Genomic DNA, 19,403 nt, shown 5'->3' with positions numbered 1-19,403 from the left:
TCAGACGCCTACCTTACCAAAAATTACAGGAGTGGAGGCAACTGCTGACTTATATGGGCAGCTGACTGTGTGAACCACAGGTGTGCAATTTAGAACCCATCCCATTCCACCCACCCCACAAAAATGGTGGAGGCCAGGTTCAAGCCGGGATTCAGGATTCTGGCCTCTGCTGACATTTCTATGCAGATGGAGAGCCTCTCCGTCTGCACGAAAGTTCAGGCCTGCATGTTTGCAGCTCTTTCACATTGTCAGGCTTGGTATCTTATCCAAACTGCTGCTCCATTGAGAACTGACTGAAGAAAGTTGTGGGATCAAGAATTCCTCTGGGTGCTATATGTACCAATATTATATCTTTGTTCGTGAGGATTTCCTCTGCTTGAAATTTCTAGTGAAATTGTAAACACATGCTTTTAGGATAAGTCTATAATTTTGCTGGAAATACCAAGCAGATGCATCTGTAAAATCTCTATGCATAGCAACCAGAGCAATTCCTAGCAACCTTGTTTGCTTTTTCAAAATCAGTGGAATTAAGATGAAGGTCCATTAAAGTTAATGATAATTCTTTCCAAGTGTTTAATTTTTTAAAAAAGGTACCGAGGGCGTGACTAGCACTAATATTTCTCTGCTTTTCCTGGCAGAGTACACGATAAATGACTTTGCCCACCCTATTAGATGTCATTCTCTGAAGCCTGTTTCGTACAATTAAACAACTTTTACACAGGTCTGGTGAAGGTATAAATGTCTTGTTCCTCACACGTAGTCACAAAGAGACCGCAAAATTCAGTCTGTGAGGCCAGTAGTTTCAGCACTATGGATGCCAATTTAGAGAATGAAAATGCCCAAGCCAGTCCCACCTACTTCCAGCATGATTCACGCTGAATGCCATGTTGCCGAGTCCATTAATGCAGGTATAATGCGCTTGTGTCAGAAGTATACAGGGTAGGCAGATCATGACATCAGTCAGCATCTAACACTGATTTGACATCCAAAGTGCCATTTTCAACCTCAGCACCCTAGTTACTCTACTTAACACCCTCTTTCAAACACGCACAGCTGAACACATGGTCAGCAACAAGAGACCCCCTCCTACCAGCGCTAATTAAAGGCATCATCATCTAACTTGTAGGTAATTGCTGATTAGTTTCTACTGTGTCTTGCTGAGTTTATGGATGTTTGGAGAAGTTTACTATTTTGGTGAAGTCCATAGGGAGTGGCACTGGATATTGGAATGGTGTTAGTTACTACTGCAAGGCTGCTGAGTAACCCACTTCCTCCCAGTCATGGGGTTACAGTTGCAGTACCCCCTGGGCTTAAGCATCAGAGGGAGATGAAGCAGAGGCACAAAAGAAGACAAGCTGCTCGCAGAGAGAGTAGGAAGAGGGCTATCAGCAGAAGACCTTACCCACCTAGGGTCTTCAGGGAGAGCTTCTCCTACCTGTACCCAAGTCTGGACCAGTGTCTTTGGTGATGGTGTTTCATCAAGGAGGTGGTGACAGAACTGTGCAGCTTCTTGGCACCAGATCTGTAGCCTCAGTGCAGGGCAAAGATCGTAGTGCCAATGGCCATCAAGGTGACTGTGGCCATGAATATTTTTCAACATCGGATCTTTCCGAGCTGGAACTGGTGGCATAGCAAACATCTTGATGTTTGCCAGCCATTGCTGAGCCCTGGAGGTCACAATGGCTCTGTAAACCAGGAGAAGGACTTTTATTCACATGTGGTTTTGACAGGATAGCTGGACTCCCCATGGCTCAGGATGCCATCAGCTGCACTATGGGCTCTTTGGGCACTGCATTTCAATGCTGGGATGTAAACCTAAACCACAAAGGGTACCACTCCCTCAATGTGTGGTTGGTGTGCTGCCTCACCCATCTGGTGAATGACTGCTATTCTGGCAACAGTCATGATTAGTTTATTCTGCACCAGGCTGCTGTTTCAGATCTTGCAGCCACCACATTGAACCAGAGGGTGGCTGCTCAGTAATAAGGACTCTCTGCATTACGCCTGGCTGATGACTGTCCTCTGTAACCCGAGCAATGTGACCAGCCCTGATAAAATGAGAGCTTTGCAGGCACAGAGAACATTAAACAGACCATCAGGGTGCTGAAGTTCCACTGACTCGAATGTTCCGTAGTAGTCCCCCAATACTCACTGAAGTGGGCTAACTCTAGGGCATAACACTTAGCACAACAGGCTCAGTGAGCACCTCAGGAGGAGGAGGCAGCAGGCATATCCATATTCCAGCTGTCCAGAGTGTGTTGTCAGATTCTGGTTCCCCTGAATGAAACCCCAGATCCCCATTGTTCATCAGTTCCCCAGCTTAGCAAACCTCTGTCATGGACTATCACAGTGTCCTCTTGCCATAGCTCTGAAATGACAACCACCACAAAGCATTTCACAGCAACTATCCAATAGCACCTCCAATACTTCATTCAATTCTCAACTAAATCACTGTTGTGGATCCCCATAGTGCATTTTCCTGGCCTAGTGCTCCTTTGCGTTGTTAATCCAGTGGCTGTAGCATGGCTGGTGGAAGTCTCCTTAGTAAAAGAGACTGCAGATGGTCTTTTAGGTCACCTTCAAGTAGTTCTGACTGTTGAGGTCCCATCCATGACTGCGTCAGCATGGGTGGCAGCAGTCTGGACTGAGATGGCTGACAGCCAACAACAGGCATGACAATGGCAGGAGTGTGAACGCTGTCATCCTGAGAGAGAACAGCAGGATCATGTTCTACAGAGGCTTCCACAGAGGCCCTGCCACTCCCGCCGGGCGGTGCCTCAGCAATCTTAAGCTGCATGGCAGTAAACATGTATGGCCATAACCTGCTGTGCTTCCACTGCAGCACTGAGATGTTGGGTGGCCTCCCCCTGTGCTGCAGTGGAAGCTGAATATTGCCCATCAGAAGCCTCATGGTGATTGTGTGTGCAAGTGTGCGCGTGGATTTGGGCCAACACTTCCACATGGGAAAGAGTGAGATTTAAGTTCTGCACAAAGCACTGTGTTTAGATGAAGCCAGTCTCCTCCATACTCCTTGAGAGTGAAAATGGGCTCTCTGCCAGGAATGCCAGTGCACCAAGCTTTTCTGTCTGCATGTCTGCCAGCTATTTTCTATACACCGCCCCATCAAAGTTCTCATCTGAGTGCTCTGCAAAGGAGTTTGTGTCCGACTTCACCCTCGGGAGTGCCGGCAACTGCGCAGTGTCTTCCCCCTGACCTGGCTGCAGCCCACTTGCGCTTGGTGACACACAACGTGCAGATTTGCCTCCATACTACTGTCTGAGGTTCACACAATGACAGTAACTGAGCTGGTAGCTATGAGTATCACATTGAGTGACCGTGTTTCTTTCTTATCAGTTCTCATCTAAGCTTCATTCTCCTGCACCTCTGGCTGGCCAAGCTACAGTTTTTGGGTATCTGAAAGTTTAAGTGCACAAGGGCAGGGTTGGGTTCAGGGAAGCTGGGAGACACAAGAAGTGCATGGTTATAACATTGCAGTTTGTACAGCATAGCAGATTGCAGGGTGAAGATGAAGTGGGATTCGAGAAAGTGAATTGGGCAGGAAGGTACCATCATTCTCAATAGCTTCAGCGATACTGTTAACCCTGATTCCGATTATTTCCAGTGCCATCTCCACCATGGGGGGTGAGCACCTGCAGCCTTGCCTGTCCCCCAATGGTCAGCTGCTGCTGTCATCTATTATGCGCCACCTAGTCCTGCGTAAGGGAGGGGAGTGTGTTATTGAGTTTGGTGTAATGTGTTTGGGTGATGTGCCTACTGTAATTGAATAGCTGGCACACTGCGTAAGCAGGCAGATGTGAGTGTGCAGCTTCCAGAAGTGTGGCTAAGTGTGGGACAGTGAGGTAAAGCAAATGAATGTGAGGTTTTAGGCATAGTTGACATAGATCTTGGTTACAAGTGAAGTGGGTGTGGTGATTGGAACAGTTTGTGAGGCAGTGTGTGGTGCCATCGGATATGTGATGTAAGGAGGGATTCACCAACTTGACCACTCATGAGAAACCATTAAACTTCTTGTGACACTGCATCCAGATCCTCAGAGCTAGCCCACTGGCATTGATCACCACAGCTACCTTCTCCCACTGCATTCTCAGCACTTATTTGGAGGGCCTCCTGCCCCACTGAGGGAAGAGACATTTGCTCCTGCTGTTGAGCTCCTGCACAGGACCTCCAGCATGGCATCCAAGAACTTAGGAGTCCGGAGTGTGATGAAATGCTCACCACTTGCCTGGATGAGTGCAGCTCCAACAACACTCAAGAAGCTTGACACCATTCTGGACAAAGCTGGCTGCTTGATTGGCGCCCCGTCCATCACCTTAAACGTTAATTTCCTCCACCACTGACGCACAGTGGCAGCAGCGTGTACCATCTACAAGATGCACTGCAGCAACTCATCACGGCTCCTCTGTCAGCACCTTCCAAACCCACAATCTCTACCACCCAGAGGTACAAGGGCAACAGACACATGGGAACAGCAACCACCCCCAAGTTCCCCTCCAAGCCACACACGTTCCTGACTTGTAACTATATCGCCCAACGTTCCTTCAATGTCACTGGGTCAAAATCCCAGAACTCCCTCCCTAACACAATGGGTGTACCTACACCACATGGATTGCAGTGGTTTAAGAAGGTAGCTCACCACCATCTTCCCAAGGGCAATTAGGAATGGGCAATAAATACTGGCCTAGCCAGTGACACCCACATCCCATGAAAGAATACATTTTTAAAAACTGCGTCTGGCCTGTTGCACCATTTCTGTTGCTTCCTGCAGGCCCTCTACTCTTCCTCAGGCAGTTTCAGCACTTTCTGCAACCAGAACTCACCTCATCTTTCGGAGATGCAGTCTGGCTTTTGTGATCACAGGCCAGATTCGAGCTTTACATGAACTTGGGGCCCCAGCTGAAGTGTGCAACCACTCAGCAGCACATTCAGCATGGGCTGCATGTCGCAATCATTTAAATGAATAGGCAGCACGAAGTTTGCATGCTGCCTGTACCACTTTGTAGAGTAATTGCGCAATCACCAAATTTTGGGGCTATCCAATTTTGCCTTCAAAATGTTCTATTCTTGTAGAGTTTCATTTGATGAGGTGCCTTTATAAATGTTCAACTGTGAGATGAAGTATAAATAACGTGAACTTGTATCAACTAACTATTAGATGAAATAAAATAGTAATTAATCCACAAATGCAGAAGCGATAAAACCACTAACAATCTGACGTAATAACACAAAATGCTGGCAATAGAGAGCCAATCAGTGTGTAAAACAGAAAAATGGGATAATCGAGGGAAGTGTTTCTGTTTTTAATGTGACTGGCTCTGAGCATTCAAATCGATATGAAAACCACAATGCAGGTCTTAAGGAGGAGAAATTTTTAAAAATTCACTGTAAGAACCAGAACTATTGACTTTGACTGCTGCTGCACCTAAAATTCTGGGTGTCAAAACTGACATATATGCAAGAAACCTGGCTATTTTGGTCTTCCGCATGGGGGCAGAGTGATGTGAATGACTTGAAATTGTTAATTTTGGATATGTTTACAAACACCTGCATTTTGCCCAAGCTAGTTCAGTTAAGGTTCAAGGTGGGCCATTAAAAATGGTGCAAAAATGGCACATGCAATAAATACATTATTATGTGACTTCCAAAGTTCATATAAAGCTAACACTAACACAATTCCTTGTTTCATTTTTTTGAATAATCGGAAAAAATTCTATTACTAAAAGAAGACAAAGCTGAATCAATTACTCTGAGTGTTTTGTTGTTTCAGGTGTCTTTGGGAAGCACTGTGAACTGAACAGTTATGGATTTGAAGAGCTGTCTTATATGGAGTTTCCTAGTTTGGATCCAAACAATAATTACATCTATATCAAATTTTCCACCATTAAAGAAAACTCCTTGCTAATGTATAACCATGACAATCAGACAGGAAACAAGGCTGAGTTCCTGGCGCTGGAAGTAGTGGAAGGCAAAATGAAATTCTCATTCAACCTTGGAAATGGGGCACACAGACTGATGACAACCAAGAGGGTCTCAGATGGACAGTTTCACACTGTGGTTGCGAGAAGGGCTGGACTGGTAAGTAGCTAACTCACTGAACTGGATCCCATGGTGACCTCTGGAGTTTAATTTGTTCTTACTGTGCCGTATTACATTAAATCACAGTTAATTGTTTTGAACGTTTTTTTAGTGAACTCACAGATATACTCATTGCACATATTTGGAACTTAGGTGTGTTACTGGTTATGCATAACAGAGCAGCCAATAAGAAAATAACTTGCAATAATGGCGTTGAGCTACTCATTAAACTACTTACTGGGAACTACAAAAAATGCTCAGTGTTAATGCAAGTACCATGCAGAACTTGAAACAGTGATGGGCAAGGTAATGCCCAGAAAGGTCCCCTTCACTCACAAGGCTTAGATTATTGTGTATAGTATGGGAGGACTGAGAGTGAGTCAGAAGGGCAATCCACATTATGTTGAGGTCCAGCAGGTATGAGAGGCAATCATAGGAGGTGATCAGGGCCGTTTCCAGGACCTGCTGCACTTGGAGAGATGTGCAAAACAAAGTGTCCAATTTGAAAAAAAAAAGTGCCAAAGGTTAAGTACCAAGTGACACTGTCAGCTCGATTATACTGGTGTATTTGGCATGACACTCAATTATTTTATATTGCTAATATAGGACTGTGTGCCAGTTAATTTGTTTGAATATGTCTCTTGTGCCTGTCTGAGGAGGCACCAAAAACCCTGGCCATAATCTGCTGCCGTGTTCTTTCACAGTATCCAAAATACATGATGTTTACTTTTATGTGCAGCTCTGCTCACCACTTGAACTCTGCTGTTTTCTATTGGTGCCATATATGGCAGTTTTAAATGGGAGAATTGAATAAGATATGGAAGCAATTAATTAGTATGTTTCAAATTAATTGCTTAATTTGCAGTTAATGACCAAAGAATAAACCTGGCTTTGAGAATTAATGTGCGTTAGAAATACTGTATGTACTTCCATATAAGTCGTAAAGCACTAATGACCACTAGAGATTGAGTTGCACTGCACACTGAGTAAAAGTTGATTATATATATACACATTATCCCACTTTATGATTTATTTTCTCATATTGAGGAGTATACATTTATGCTATAAACAGCTCTACATTTTAAACTAATGCTAACAGAGGATCTGATATTTGGGTGTGATTTTGATAATGGTAAAGCCAACACTCATTTATCTCATCTCCCTGTCAGTGGATTGTGGGAACAAGCTTTACTTCAGTATTCAGGCACATAATCTAAACTAATATTTCAATATAATACTGAGAGAGGGTTTCATTGTTCTTCAGTGAGATGTCTGCAAATTCAGCTGGATATAAAACAATATTGTAGCACTTTTCAAAACTGAGTAGGAAGTTCTTCCATTATTCTAACCAACCTTCCATTATTCTGACATTAGTGACCCTTCATCACATTACTCTACTCAATGGAATCTAGCGGTGTGTAAAATGGTTACTGCTTTTGCCTGTATTAGAAAAGTGACTTCCTAACAAAGCTCAGTGGATGTGAAATATCCCGAGAGACATAATAAGTTGTGGTATAAATGCGAGTTCTTACTTTAACCTTTTTGAACTTCTATCTTTGCTTTATCCTTTGTTATCTCCATTTATTGATGCTACCATAATCTTTACTTTTTGAACTTTAATGTCTTGTTCCTACTCAGCCTTTATGTGCCATGCCGCATGCTCTCTTTATTTTGCATCCTATACTGATATCAAGAGTCACCTCCGTCATCCTCTACTTTCAACTTTGATGGCATGGTGTACTGTGGGCTTAAGCCCTATTTTGAGGTTTTTCATTTTCAAATTACACCCATTTCCTATATAGGTTTTGTTTATCTCCTGGACAAGATTTCCAGCTTCTGCATTAATCATGCACAAGTGTCAGCCTTAAACATTATATACCGTGTCCACTGCAGCTAGTATTGAAGCTGTTTGCCGCACTTTTTCAATACATTTTGCATGCGTACAGAGTTACGAAACTGACACCTTGCAATGAGAAGATGTGCTAAAAATAATCATTATTCAAATAGAATCTGGAATCATTGACTGTAACAAAGATATTTCAAAGAAGACAAAGGGCAGAATCGTCCATCCCGCTGGCGTTAGGCGTGTTCGGTGGTGTGAGTAGACAATATAGCACGGATTAGATCATCCATCTGTTTTCTGCACTGGATGGCCGACCTCTTGTGTGCAGCACTGGCACGGACTACCTGTGCCAGTGCCCCCCAAGACAAAGTGGTGAGAATGATTGGCCTCTGCAGCCAGAGCGGGGTTCGAGGACATTGTGGCAGGCTTCCACGGTGTCCAGAAGGCATCCCAGGAATGTGTCACTGAATCGGGGGAGGGGGGCTGCACTCTTCTTGGCTTTTGGGGCCACGTCTTCACTGGCGTGAAGTGTGCGCACAGCTGCAGTTTAAATATGGCGGCCTGCATGAGGAAGCGGCAAGGTAATGGCATGGCAGGCAAATCGGTGGCCGCCGCCAACAAGCCAGTGTTTTCCTGTGGCTGCATAATTAATGAGGTGGCGGCACAAAAAGCCGTCATTGCGGCCAGCGGATAAAACATCCTTTCTCCTGCCCACTACCGCACTTAGTGCAAATCTTGGACGATTCGGCCCTTGGTCAAAATCCTGGAACTGCCTTCCTAAAAGCACTGTGGGTGTACCTATATCACAGGTACTGTAGCAATTTAAGGAGGCGACTCACCTTCTCAAAGGCAATTAGGGATGGGCAATAAATGCTGGCTTTGCCAGCAATGCCCACATCCCACGAACAAATAAAGAAAAACTCAGATATGCACTTAGAGCACATACTCCATCAACTTCACCTCATTCAATACACTTTACCCATATCCTAACCCACACCAGTTCTGCTCATGACCCCTGAGCTTACTGACCTACATTGGTCCACCAACATTTTGATTTTAAAATGCACACCCTCATGTTCCAACACCTCCAGGGCCTGATCCCTCCCTATTTATACAACCTGCTTTAGCCTTACAACCCTCCAGGAGCTCTGCATTTCTCCAAATTGTGGCCTCTTGTACTACCCCTACGCCCTTCCCCTTAGCATTGGCAGGTGTGTTTTCAGCAATCTAGTCCTAAACTTTGGAATTTCATCTAAGCTACTCTGCCTCCCAACCTTTGCTCCTCTCAACCTCGCTCTCCTCCAGAGCCCCCTTAAAACCTACCACTTTAACCATACTTTGGTCAGCCATTCTAATATCACCTTTTTAGGCTTGGTGTCCATTTGTATTTGATTAGGCAACAGTAAAGCCCCTTTGGATATTTTTCTATGTTAAAGATAGAAATGCTGTTCGTTATTGCTAAAATGCTGCTTTAACAAAAGTGTGGAAAAATACATTTAATTGTGACCAGCTGACCTAGCCCCAATGTCCTCTTCATTCTCAATTCTTCCTATTTCTATTTCATTTTTTAAAATCTAACATATGCTATATGTAAATAATTTGAATGTTCCTTCCTAATTCAACATACGTGTTTTTTTTCCCAAAACTTAAACCTTGAATGTGAGAGATACCCTGATAACCCTGTTACTTCTTGCTACTGACTCCTAGGAGTAGGAGTAGGAATTAGTCATCATCGCACACAGAAAACAGGCAGTAATGAACGATTTTGCAGATCTACGTCCAGGCTAGCAAATGCATTGGTGGCACCATAAATCCAACAACAGAACAATACATAAGCATGTGAGAGGACTGGATAAGAGGCCAATAAACCAATGACTGAATATTCACAGAGACACGTAACTGGACTGGAAGGTGCTGTCAAAGGAGGCTTGATGAGTTGCTGCAGTGCATCATGTAGATGGTACACACTGCAGCCACTCTGTGCCGGTGGTGAGGAACTGAATGCAGTATACAGGGTGCTGATCAAGCTGACCACTTTCTCCTGGATAGTGTCAGGCTTCTTGAGTATTGTTGGAGTTGTCCCCATCTAGGCAAGTGGGGAGTATTCCATCACACTCCCGACTTGTGCCTTGTAGATGGTTTTGGAGAGTCAGGAGATGATTTTCCCACCACAGAGTTCCCAGCCTCTGACCTGCTTTTGCCGCCACAGTTTTTATATGGCTAGTCCAGTTAACTTTCTGGTCAATGGTTATCCCCAGGATGTTGATGGTGGGGGAATTCATCGATGATTGAATGTCAAGGGGAGATGGTTAGATTCTTTCTTGTTGGAGATGGTTATTGCCTGGCACTTGTGTGGCATGAATGTTACTTCCCAAGCCTGAATGTTGTCCAGATTTGGTGCATCCAGGCACAGACTGCTTCAGTATCTGAGGAGGCACAAATGATCAGTGAACATCCTATTTCTGATCTTGTGTTGAAGGGGAGGTCATTGATGAAGCAGCTGAAGATGGTTGAGCCTCAGACACTACCTAAGGAACTCCTGCAGCGATGTCCCAGGACTGAGATGATTGCCCTCCAACAACCACAACCATTTTCATTTGTGCTAGGTGTGACTTCGACCATTGGGAATTTTTCCTCCTGATTCCCATTGACTTCAATTTTGCCCCTTAAATGCTGCCTTGACATCAAGGCAATCACTCTCCCATTTTATCTGTGGAATTCAGCTCTTTTGTCCATGTTTGGACCAAGGCTGTAAAGAGGTCTGGAGCTGAGTGGTCCTGGTGGAACCCAAACTGAGCATTGGTGAGTAGGTTATTGTTGAGTAAGTGCCACTTGATAGCACTGTCAATGACACCTGCCATCTTGAATAGACTGATGGGGCAATAATTGGCTAGATGGGGTTTGTCCTGCCTTTTGTGGACAGGACCTACCTGGGTAATTTTCCACATTGTTGGGTGAATGCCAGTGTGGTAGCTGTACCAGAACAGCTGGGCTAAGAAGACTATTGCTGGAATTTTGTCAGTGCCCACAGCCTTTGCTGTATCCAGTGCCTTCAGCCATTTCTTGATATCACGTGGAGTGAATCGAATTGTCTGAAGACTGGCATCTGTGATGCTGGGGACCTCAGGAGGAGGCTGAGATGGATCATCCACTCTGTGCTTCTGGCTGAAGATGGTTGCCAATGTTTCAGCCTTGTCTTTTGTACTGACATGCTGGGTTCCCCCAGCATTGAGGATGAGGATATTTCTGGAGCCGTTTCCTCCCATTAGTTGTTTAATTTCCCAGGACCATTCATGACTGGATGTGGCAGGACAGGAGAACTTTGATCTGATCCATTGGCTGTGGAATTCCTTAGCTCTGTCTGCCACATGCTGCTTCCACTGTTTAGCATGCAGGTTGTCCTGTGATGTAGCTTCACCAATTTGGCACCTAATTTTTACTTATGCCTGGTGCTTCTCCTGTATGAGACTTATGTGCTGGATGTTTTAGATCTTGCTTTTTAGACAGCAGTTAATGAGGAATCTTATAATTAAAGCAAATACTTCTAGGATAAAGAAGGAAATTGTAAACTAGACAGTAAAGTGGTCAAATAATGAGAAACAAAACAAACAATCAAAGGTATTCATTTTAATTGGACAACTCTAACTAACCATCTCTGAGATCAATGTTGGGACTTTTGCCATATTTAAACGTAAAACACCTATGTGTCCACACAGTATCAAGTTGTGTGGGAGTCAGGGTATACAGAGAAAATGTCTAAAATTCAAAGAGATTGTGAGAGACAGTAACTAAGCAGATGATTTGCCAATTGAATATTTAGAATTATTAGGTAATGTGCATACTAATGCTATAAGTACGAGCTGTGATTACAAAATGGATGTATATTATTAAATAGGGTTGGTCGGGAAATAGACCACGATGTAACTGTGGAACTGTGGGCTTGAGGAATAGTTTGAGGACGGAATTTAATGCCCTCCCCCATGCTGAGTTTGGTGGCAGGAGGGAATTTAATTGTAGGGAGGTGGGGAGAATGGCAGGAGGGATCCCACTGCCTCCACCCTTATTAGATCTGCAATTCATGCTCACTTAACCAGATCAGCCATAATCACATCGAATGGTGGAGCAGGCTCAAAGAGCTGAATGGCCTAATCCTGATCCCAAGTTTTATGTTCCTATAACCTAGCTTTGTGAGGGGATGGGGGTGACGAGGTGCAGTGGGGCTCGCATTGCAGAGTTGCTTGCATGCTTCCAGCAGGAAGTCACATGTTTAAAGATGCTCAGTGCCTGATCGAGGGACCTGGCATCAGCAACGGAGGGGACTGCTGAGAACCACCTCCCTGCCCTCGCTGCTGAACCCCCTCCCCCATAATCCCCATTCCACTGTCACTCACCTGTGGCCTGGGATCCAGCAACAATACTGGGCCTTGGGCGACTGTCCTAACAGCAGCAGCCACCACCTCCCCCGTGGTGCTGCCATTCAGTAGAGTTGCTGGCCTCTGATTGGTCAGCAGCTCTCAGCAGGCAGGGCTTCCGCCATAAAACATGCTTCGTAAATTTGAGATGGATAACAAACTGAACTAAGCGGGGTGAATATCTTTGTTCATCCTGACTCGCTTATTCCAAATATAGTAAAACTAAGCCAGCTGCCCTCTCTCCCCTTCTCCAAAAAGAAGCTGGCTAACTGAACCAAGCATTTTTTATTCATAGCTTTCTACTACATAAAGCTTGCCTCATAGTTAACCAAATACTTCACCAATGATCTATTCATCATATGCCACAAGATGAATTTCAGCTTCTTACGCTATCTGTATGGTTTTGAAAGTCTGCTTTCATATATTTAGCAGAAAGCACACAATAGACTTGAAGAGACAAATGTACTAAAAGCTAATGAACCTTCGCAGCTAAACTTGACTTTAAACTGGTGAAGCCCTACATCAGTAACAGGCTGTCACTCAAGGTGACATTAACATCACTCCATCTTAGTTAGAGAACACTTAATATGTTCCTGTGCTGAAAGAATTAAAAGAAATTCAGAGTGTAAAAAACAGTTACAATAATAGAATGTCTGTTATTCAGTATGCAGGCTTGTTTGAGCTAACAAAATATGTCAGCACATGGTATGTAATAGGAAATAAATTGTAGGGATTGCACAGGGAACTTAAACAGCTTTCTATTATAAGTGCTGAGAGAAATCAGTTTTAAACGTAGAAAATTTTTGTGATCTATAAATAACATAAAACTGTCGTTTTAATAGTTTTCACTGTTTATACAATTCCTTAAATGCCAAACAAACACATCTAAAAGCTTCAGCCGTAGAGAAGTTTCTTGAAGCAAAGACCAGCTGATTTCAATTAAATCTTCAGCACACACTGTGTTCTTTGCCAGAACGGGATAGGCTGCTTAGATTGAACCAGATGACCTTCGTGACTTTATAGTCAGTAGGTCCCAAATGTGCAGTGTTTGGAGTAGGTTTTATTTTCAGAAAGTTATGTATTTACTGGCCAAAGATAACTATTCCAGTTTCTCAATCAGAGGATGATATTATTTAACATTGACAATATTACAACACGGAATCAAATCTGCACCAATTCTAGTAATCCTTAAAGAGATACAAAGATGATCAGGATATAAGTGTCAAAAAACATTTTTATTTAAAAATGGCACAGCTACAGTGACAAAACCTGGGCCTGGGTGGCAGGACCTGTTGCGTCAGGATGGAACATTTGGCAACCCAGAAAATCCCAGCCCCAGAGTTATGCACTGCAGTATAAAATCATAAATACTATGAGAGTTGAAATTTTATTTAGCGACATTAAGAAACTGTTAAGAAGTTATACTTTTACAGTGTCACCAGTTTCTATTTCAGCTGAGTAACACTCCCTTCTCACCGTTCATTATTTTAGAAATAATATTTAAACACAGATTTTATAATGCGTATAATTTTAGTATTTTTAAATCAGTTATAAAGCTAAACAGAAGGCATGGGCTATTCCTTTACATGTTTTTCACACATCTGAATACATGTAATTTTTAAAGTGTAACTACAAGCAATGATTTGACTTACTGAAATTAATTGGGGATGGGATTGGTATTTAATAGTTCTGTGAAATGGGCTTATAGTGAATCAGCATTGCATTTTACAACAGACAGAATTTTCATCATGTGCAGTGTAAAACAGGCTGCTATTTTGCTAGGAGCCTGTTTTGCATTGCTAGCACAGACCACTTTCACTCTTAATGTTTCAAATTTTCCATGCACAATTAACTAGAAATTTTATGAAAGTTCAAGGCAGTTTAGGCTTCTTTGCATTGCAAACATCAAAACTTCCGGAATGGCTTCTATGGGAAATGGTTACGGACATTGTCAAGCTACATAAGGCTAAACTACATGACTTTTTTTTTGCCTAGGTGGCATCTCTAACAGTGGACTCATGTTCTGAAGATCAGGAAACCGGTTACTGCACAGCGACCAGTTTGACATCAGCAACTGATTGGTAAGAATTTCTCTTGCAGTCCCCTGCAAGGTCAGACCATTCTTCTTGTCAGAACACAAGATGAAGTTGCAGGGACCTGTGGCTAGCCATATAACCACTGTGCTCTCAGCATTACTTACGAAACTTCTCTACTCATCCAGCATTGGCTACTGTATCTGTAACAGAGATATTGGCCACAGTTTCTCAGGGACCAGAAGGGTACAGGGGAGCTTGATAATGGGTGACAAACTCAGCAAGGTCGGGGATATAAATGCCCTATCTGAACAGCACTGCCTCATTTGAATAAATGTGTGCAGAGTCTCACATGACCAGATTAAACCACTGGCCAATGGTGAGGTTCAGATTATGGAGGCAGAAGGCCACAGCTAGAGACTCAGCTGTCAGTGGATGGAGGGAATTCCTGCGCATTGCATTGGGAGGGGCAGACCAGCATTTCCTCTTGATTGAACATGGAGGAATATCAGGGTTTCCTCTTTATGAGAGATGGTGGGGATGCCAATGCTGGGAAATTCCTGAAGCTCATTGGATACCGACGCTGAGGAGTCCCTAAAGTTTGGACAGTTCATGAGACCCAAGAATCCCTTAAGGGGCATGAGATGAACATTCCTGCTCCTCCCAGGCCCACAAGGAGTTCAAAGCCAGGAAAAGTTTAAAAACTTACTTGGGGCCCCTTCTGGTCAGCTGCCCCATTCTGCATTTTTGCTATTGCTAGACAACACACAGCATAGGATTCCCTTCTGTATAGGCCTCAAAACTATGTTGCGGTGCCAGTGACATCATTGGGCTACAACCTTTGAATCTTAAGTAACCCTGGTCTGCTTTTCGGTGGTAACCTCATCCAGGACCTGATACTCTACCATCAATATTACAGTGGCTGAAAACACGAAGTCTTGGAAGTGAGGCCTCAATTTTTAGGATTTTAAACCCTCGCCCAACTCTTTGCTGCCTATTCCAGACGAGGCTGGAGGGGTGGGGGGGTAGGGGTGGCTGCAGGTGTTAAAGTCTGGCTATCAGGTCAGTACACTTGTATGTTTAGCTTGTAGGTATGTTTAGCTCCGTGGGAATTAGTGCTCATGACACAGCAATTGGAGTGAATAAAGTAATTGCTCGTTCCTCCTTAGGCTCTTGAGAATCGCGCAGAGTACAACCATATTTTTTTAATGTTATTTTATAATACATTTAAAAACTAATTTCGTCTGTAATCTGGGAACTTCTTTACAGGAGAAAAAACATTTGGAATACCACTGGAAAGTGAGGGTAAACATTTACTTTCCCGCAATAGGCAGACCGTCACATTATCTGGAAAGCTGCAAGTACATTTTCCTGCTGGCTGGTTATGATGTGAGACCTAGGTTTACATCCAGTTCAGTTTGATGGGATCAAAACTCTCCTTTTTCTGACAGCTGTTGAGAGTTTTAAATCAAATGGCATTGGACAGTCAAAATATTGTTCCTAGTAGACCCATGCTTATAACATAAAACTGCCTCTAACTGATCACTAATTGATAGTAACTCAGCTATGTCATTCAGAGATCATTCTGATGAATATTTTGAGAGTGTGGGAATTAGAAATGTGATACGGTGCCATGAAGGGATCAGTTTTGAGACACATTGCTAGACAGGTGTAGCATTTTAGACAGGTGACAGATCCCAGGAGAGTTGTCTATTACAACCAGACCTATGTGTGTTGCACTTAATGACCCGAAATGCTTAGGGCAGAATTTTACAGGCCCCTGTGCCGAGTTTGTAGGCAGGAAGGCCCATAATATTCCTTGGCTAGCCTACATGCCACCTACCCTGACCTGTCTGAAATTTAATGGGGGACAGGTGTTGCCAGGGGCCTCAATCCACCCTCGCCACAATTGAGGCCCTTAAGTGATCAATTAATGGCGAGGAAAGACACACTTCCTGACCGGCCATAATTTTGAGGCTTGGGCCTCAGGCTGGAAAGGGGGGGGGGCGCTCCTTCCTGACGGGCTCCGTTTCCCAATTGCCACCTCCCCCACCAGATGCTCTCTACCTTCCTGACTTTTTCAATCAAACCCACTATCATCCACCACCACCCCACCCCCAAGGGCCTCTCCTTCATTCCCCATCACCAGACCCCTGCACTTACTTGGTCTTGGGGCTCCTGACACTTAGAATCTGGGGACTAGGTACAGACCCAGTAGTGGCCACTGCTCCTGATGGTGCTGCTGGGCCTAAAGAGCTGCTACCCAATCAGCTTTGTCAGAAGTCTCTGAGGTGGGTCTTTCTCTCAGATGAGTAGCAGAAGGCCACCTCCAGCCAGATTTTATTTCCTGAGATTTCCAATTTGCTACCATCTGAATTATTCATACAGCCGTTTATGTTGCTACTAGCTAAAAATGTACAAGATTGAGGCAAAAAGCACATAAGTAACACCTAAGGTGCTTTTTGAAAGTAAAGAACTTTGCAGAGATGCAACAAACAACAGTTTGCATTTAGATAATGCTTTTCAGTGTGCCAAGACACTTCATAGGAAAGCAATGAGGCAAAACAATTGGCACCTAGTGAAAGAGGGAGCCATTAGGACAGGTGATCAAAAGTTTGGCCAAAGGGGTAAATTTTAAAAAGGAGAGAGAAGTGAAGGCACTGAAAGAGCTTTAGGGAGGGAATATCAGAATTTGATGAAGGATAGAGGCACCAAATGGTGGAACAAGGAAGTTGGCGATGCACAAGAGGCTGAAGATTCTCAGAGGGTTATAGGACTGGAAGAGGTACAGAGATAGGGAGGGCTGAGGCCATGGAGGATTTGGACACTAGGATGACAATCTCAAAGTCGAAGTTTTCGGGGACTAAGAGCCAATGCAGGTCAGTGAGCCCTGAGGTGCTGGGTGAACAAGATTTGGTGCAAGTCAGGAGATAGGCAGCAATGGCTTGGATTAAACCAACAACCAATTAACTACTACAAAGTCCAATGACTACAGAATATTCCAGGGTTGCTCTATTATGAAGACACCTAGTTTTTTTTTGGTGCATTTGTGTTACTGCAAAGACCTGCTCTTGCTGCAGTGCTTCTATCCAAATATTTTTATTGCATTGGACCTAACTGAATCTGATGCCAGCAATAATTTCTCATCTACATCATTAGCATTAATTCTTCCTTTACCGATTTCAGTGAATCTTGCCTTCAGACAGCTCTGCAGTCCTGCCACACCCAATTGTGAATGGTGGTGGACAATTAAACAACACACTTGAGGAGGAGGCTCTACAAATATCCCCATCCTCAATGATGGAGGAGCCCAGCACATCAGTGCAAAAGATAAGGCGGAAACATTTGCTACAATCTTCAACCAGAAGTGCCGAGTGGATGATCCATCTCGGCTTCCTCTGGAGGTCTCCAGTATCACAGATGCCAATCTTCAGCCAGTTCGATTTATTCCACATGATATCAAGAAACGGCTGAAGGCACTGGATACTGCAAAGGCAATGGGCCCTGCCAATATTCCGGCAATAGTACTGAAGACTTGTGCTCCAGAACTTGCCACACCCCTAGCCAAGCTGTTTCAGTATAGCTACAACACTGGCATCTACCCAGCTGTGTGGAAAATTGCCCAGGTATGTCTTGTACACAAAAAGCAGGACAAACCTGGTCTATTACTGCCCCATCACCCCATCAGTCTACTCTCGATCATCAGTAAAGTAATGGAAGGGGTCATCAACAGTGCTATCAAGCGGCACTTGCTTAGCAATAACCTGCTCACTGACGTCCAGTTTGGGTTCCACCAGGGCCACTCAGCTCCTGACCTCATTACAGCCTTGGGTTCAAACATGGACGAAAGAGAGGTGAGGTGAGAACGACTGCCCTTGATATCAAGGCCGCATTTGACCGAGTGCAGCATCAAGGAGCCCTAGCAAAACTGGAGTCAATGGGAATCAGGGGGAAAACTCTCCACTGGTTGGAGTCATACCTAGTACAAAGGAAGATGGTTGTGATTGTTGGAGGTCAAACATCTCAGCTCCAGGACTTCACTGAGGGGTTCCTCAGGATAGTGTCCTCGGTTCAACCATCTTCAGCTGCTTCATCAATGACCTTCCTTCCATTATAAGGCCAGAAATGGGGATGTTCGAAGATGATTGCACAATGTTCAGCACCATTCACGACTCCTTAGATACTGAAGCAGCCCATGTCCAAATGGAGCAAGACCTGGACAATATCCAGGCTTGGGCTGACCAGTAGCAAGTCATATTTGTGCCACACAAGTGTCAGGCAATGACCATCTCCAACAAGAGAGAATCCAACCATTGCCCGTTAATGTTCCCCCACTTTCAACATCTTGGGGGGTTACCATTGACCAGAAACTGAACTGGACTAACCGTATAAATACTGTGACTACAAGAGCAGGTCAGAGGCTAGGAATTGTGCGACTAGTAACTCATCTCCTGACTCCCCAAAGCCTGTCCACCATCTACAAGCCACAAGTCAGGAATGTGATAGGATACTCCCCACTTGCCTGGATGAGTGCAGCTCCCACAACACTCAAAAAGCTTGACACCATCCAGGACAAAACAGCCCGCTTGATTGTTAGCACATCCACAAACATTCACTCCCTCCACCACCGACGCACAGTAGCAACAGTGTGTACCATCTACAAAACGTACTTCAGGAATTCACCAAGGCTCCTTTGGCAGCACCTTCCAAACCCACGACCTTTAGTGTCTAGAAGGACAAGGACAGCAGATAGATGGGAACACCACCAGCTGGAAGTTCGCCTCCAAGTCACTCACCATCCTGACTTGGAAACATTTTGCCATTTCTTCACTGTTGCTGGGTCAAAATCCTGAAACTCCCTTCCTAACAGCACTGTGGGTGTACCTACACCACATGGTCTGCAGCGGTTCAAGAAGGCAGCTCACCACCACCTTCTCAAGGGCAACTAGGGATGGGCAATAAATGCTGGCCCAGCCAGTGAAGCCCACATCCTGTGAATGAATTTTTTAAAAGTAATTATTT

At 44.2% G+C, this 19,403-nt stretch overlaps 1 protein-coding gene across 2 annotated transcripts in view; it reads left to right on the top strand.

Moving 5' to 3' along the window:
- The window catches only part of fat4 (FAT atypical cadherin 4), a 397,379-nt gene that overhangs the window by 347,364 nt on the left and 30,612 nt on the right, over positions 1-19,403 (top strand). For both annotated transcript variants that reach the window (XM_078539696.1, XM_078539702.1), the window contains exons 12-13: positions 5,786-6,093; positions 14,344-14,429. In XM_078539696.1, the coding sequence (XP_078395822.1) occupies positions 5,786-6,093; positions 14,344-14,429 (394 nt within the window). The remainder of the gene's footprint in view (positions 1-5,785; positions 6,094-14,343; positions 14,430-19,403) is intronic.

This window comes from Cetorhinus maximus, chromosome 1 (assembly GCF_964194155.1).
Source record: "Cetorhinus maximus chromosome 1, sCetMax3.hap1.1, whole genome shotgun sequence".
Taxonomy (NCBI): Eukaryota; Metazoa; Chordata; class Chondrichthyes; order Lamniformes; family Cetorhinidae; genus Cetorhinus; species Cetorhinus maximus.
This window is presented reverse-complemented; position numbering and strand designations above follow the sequence as displayed.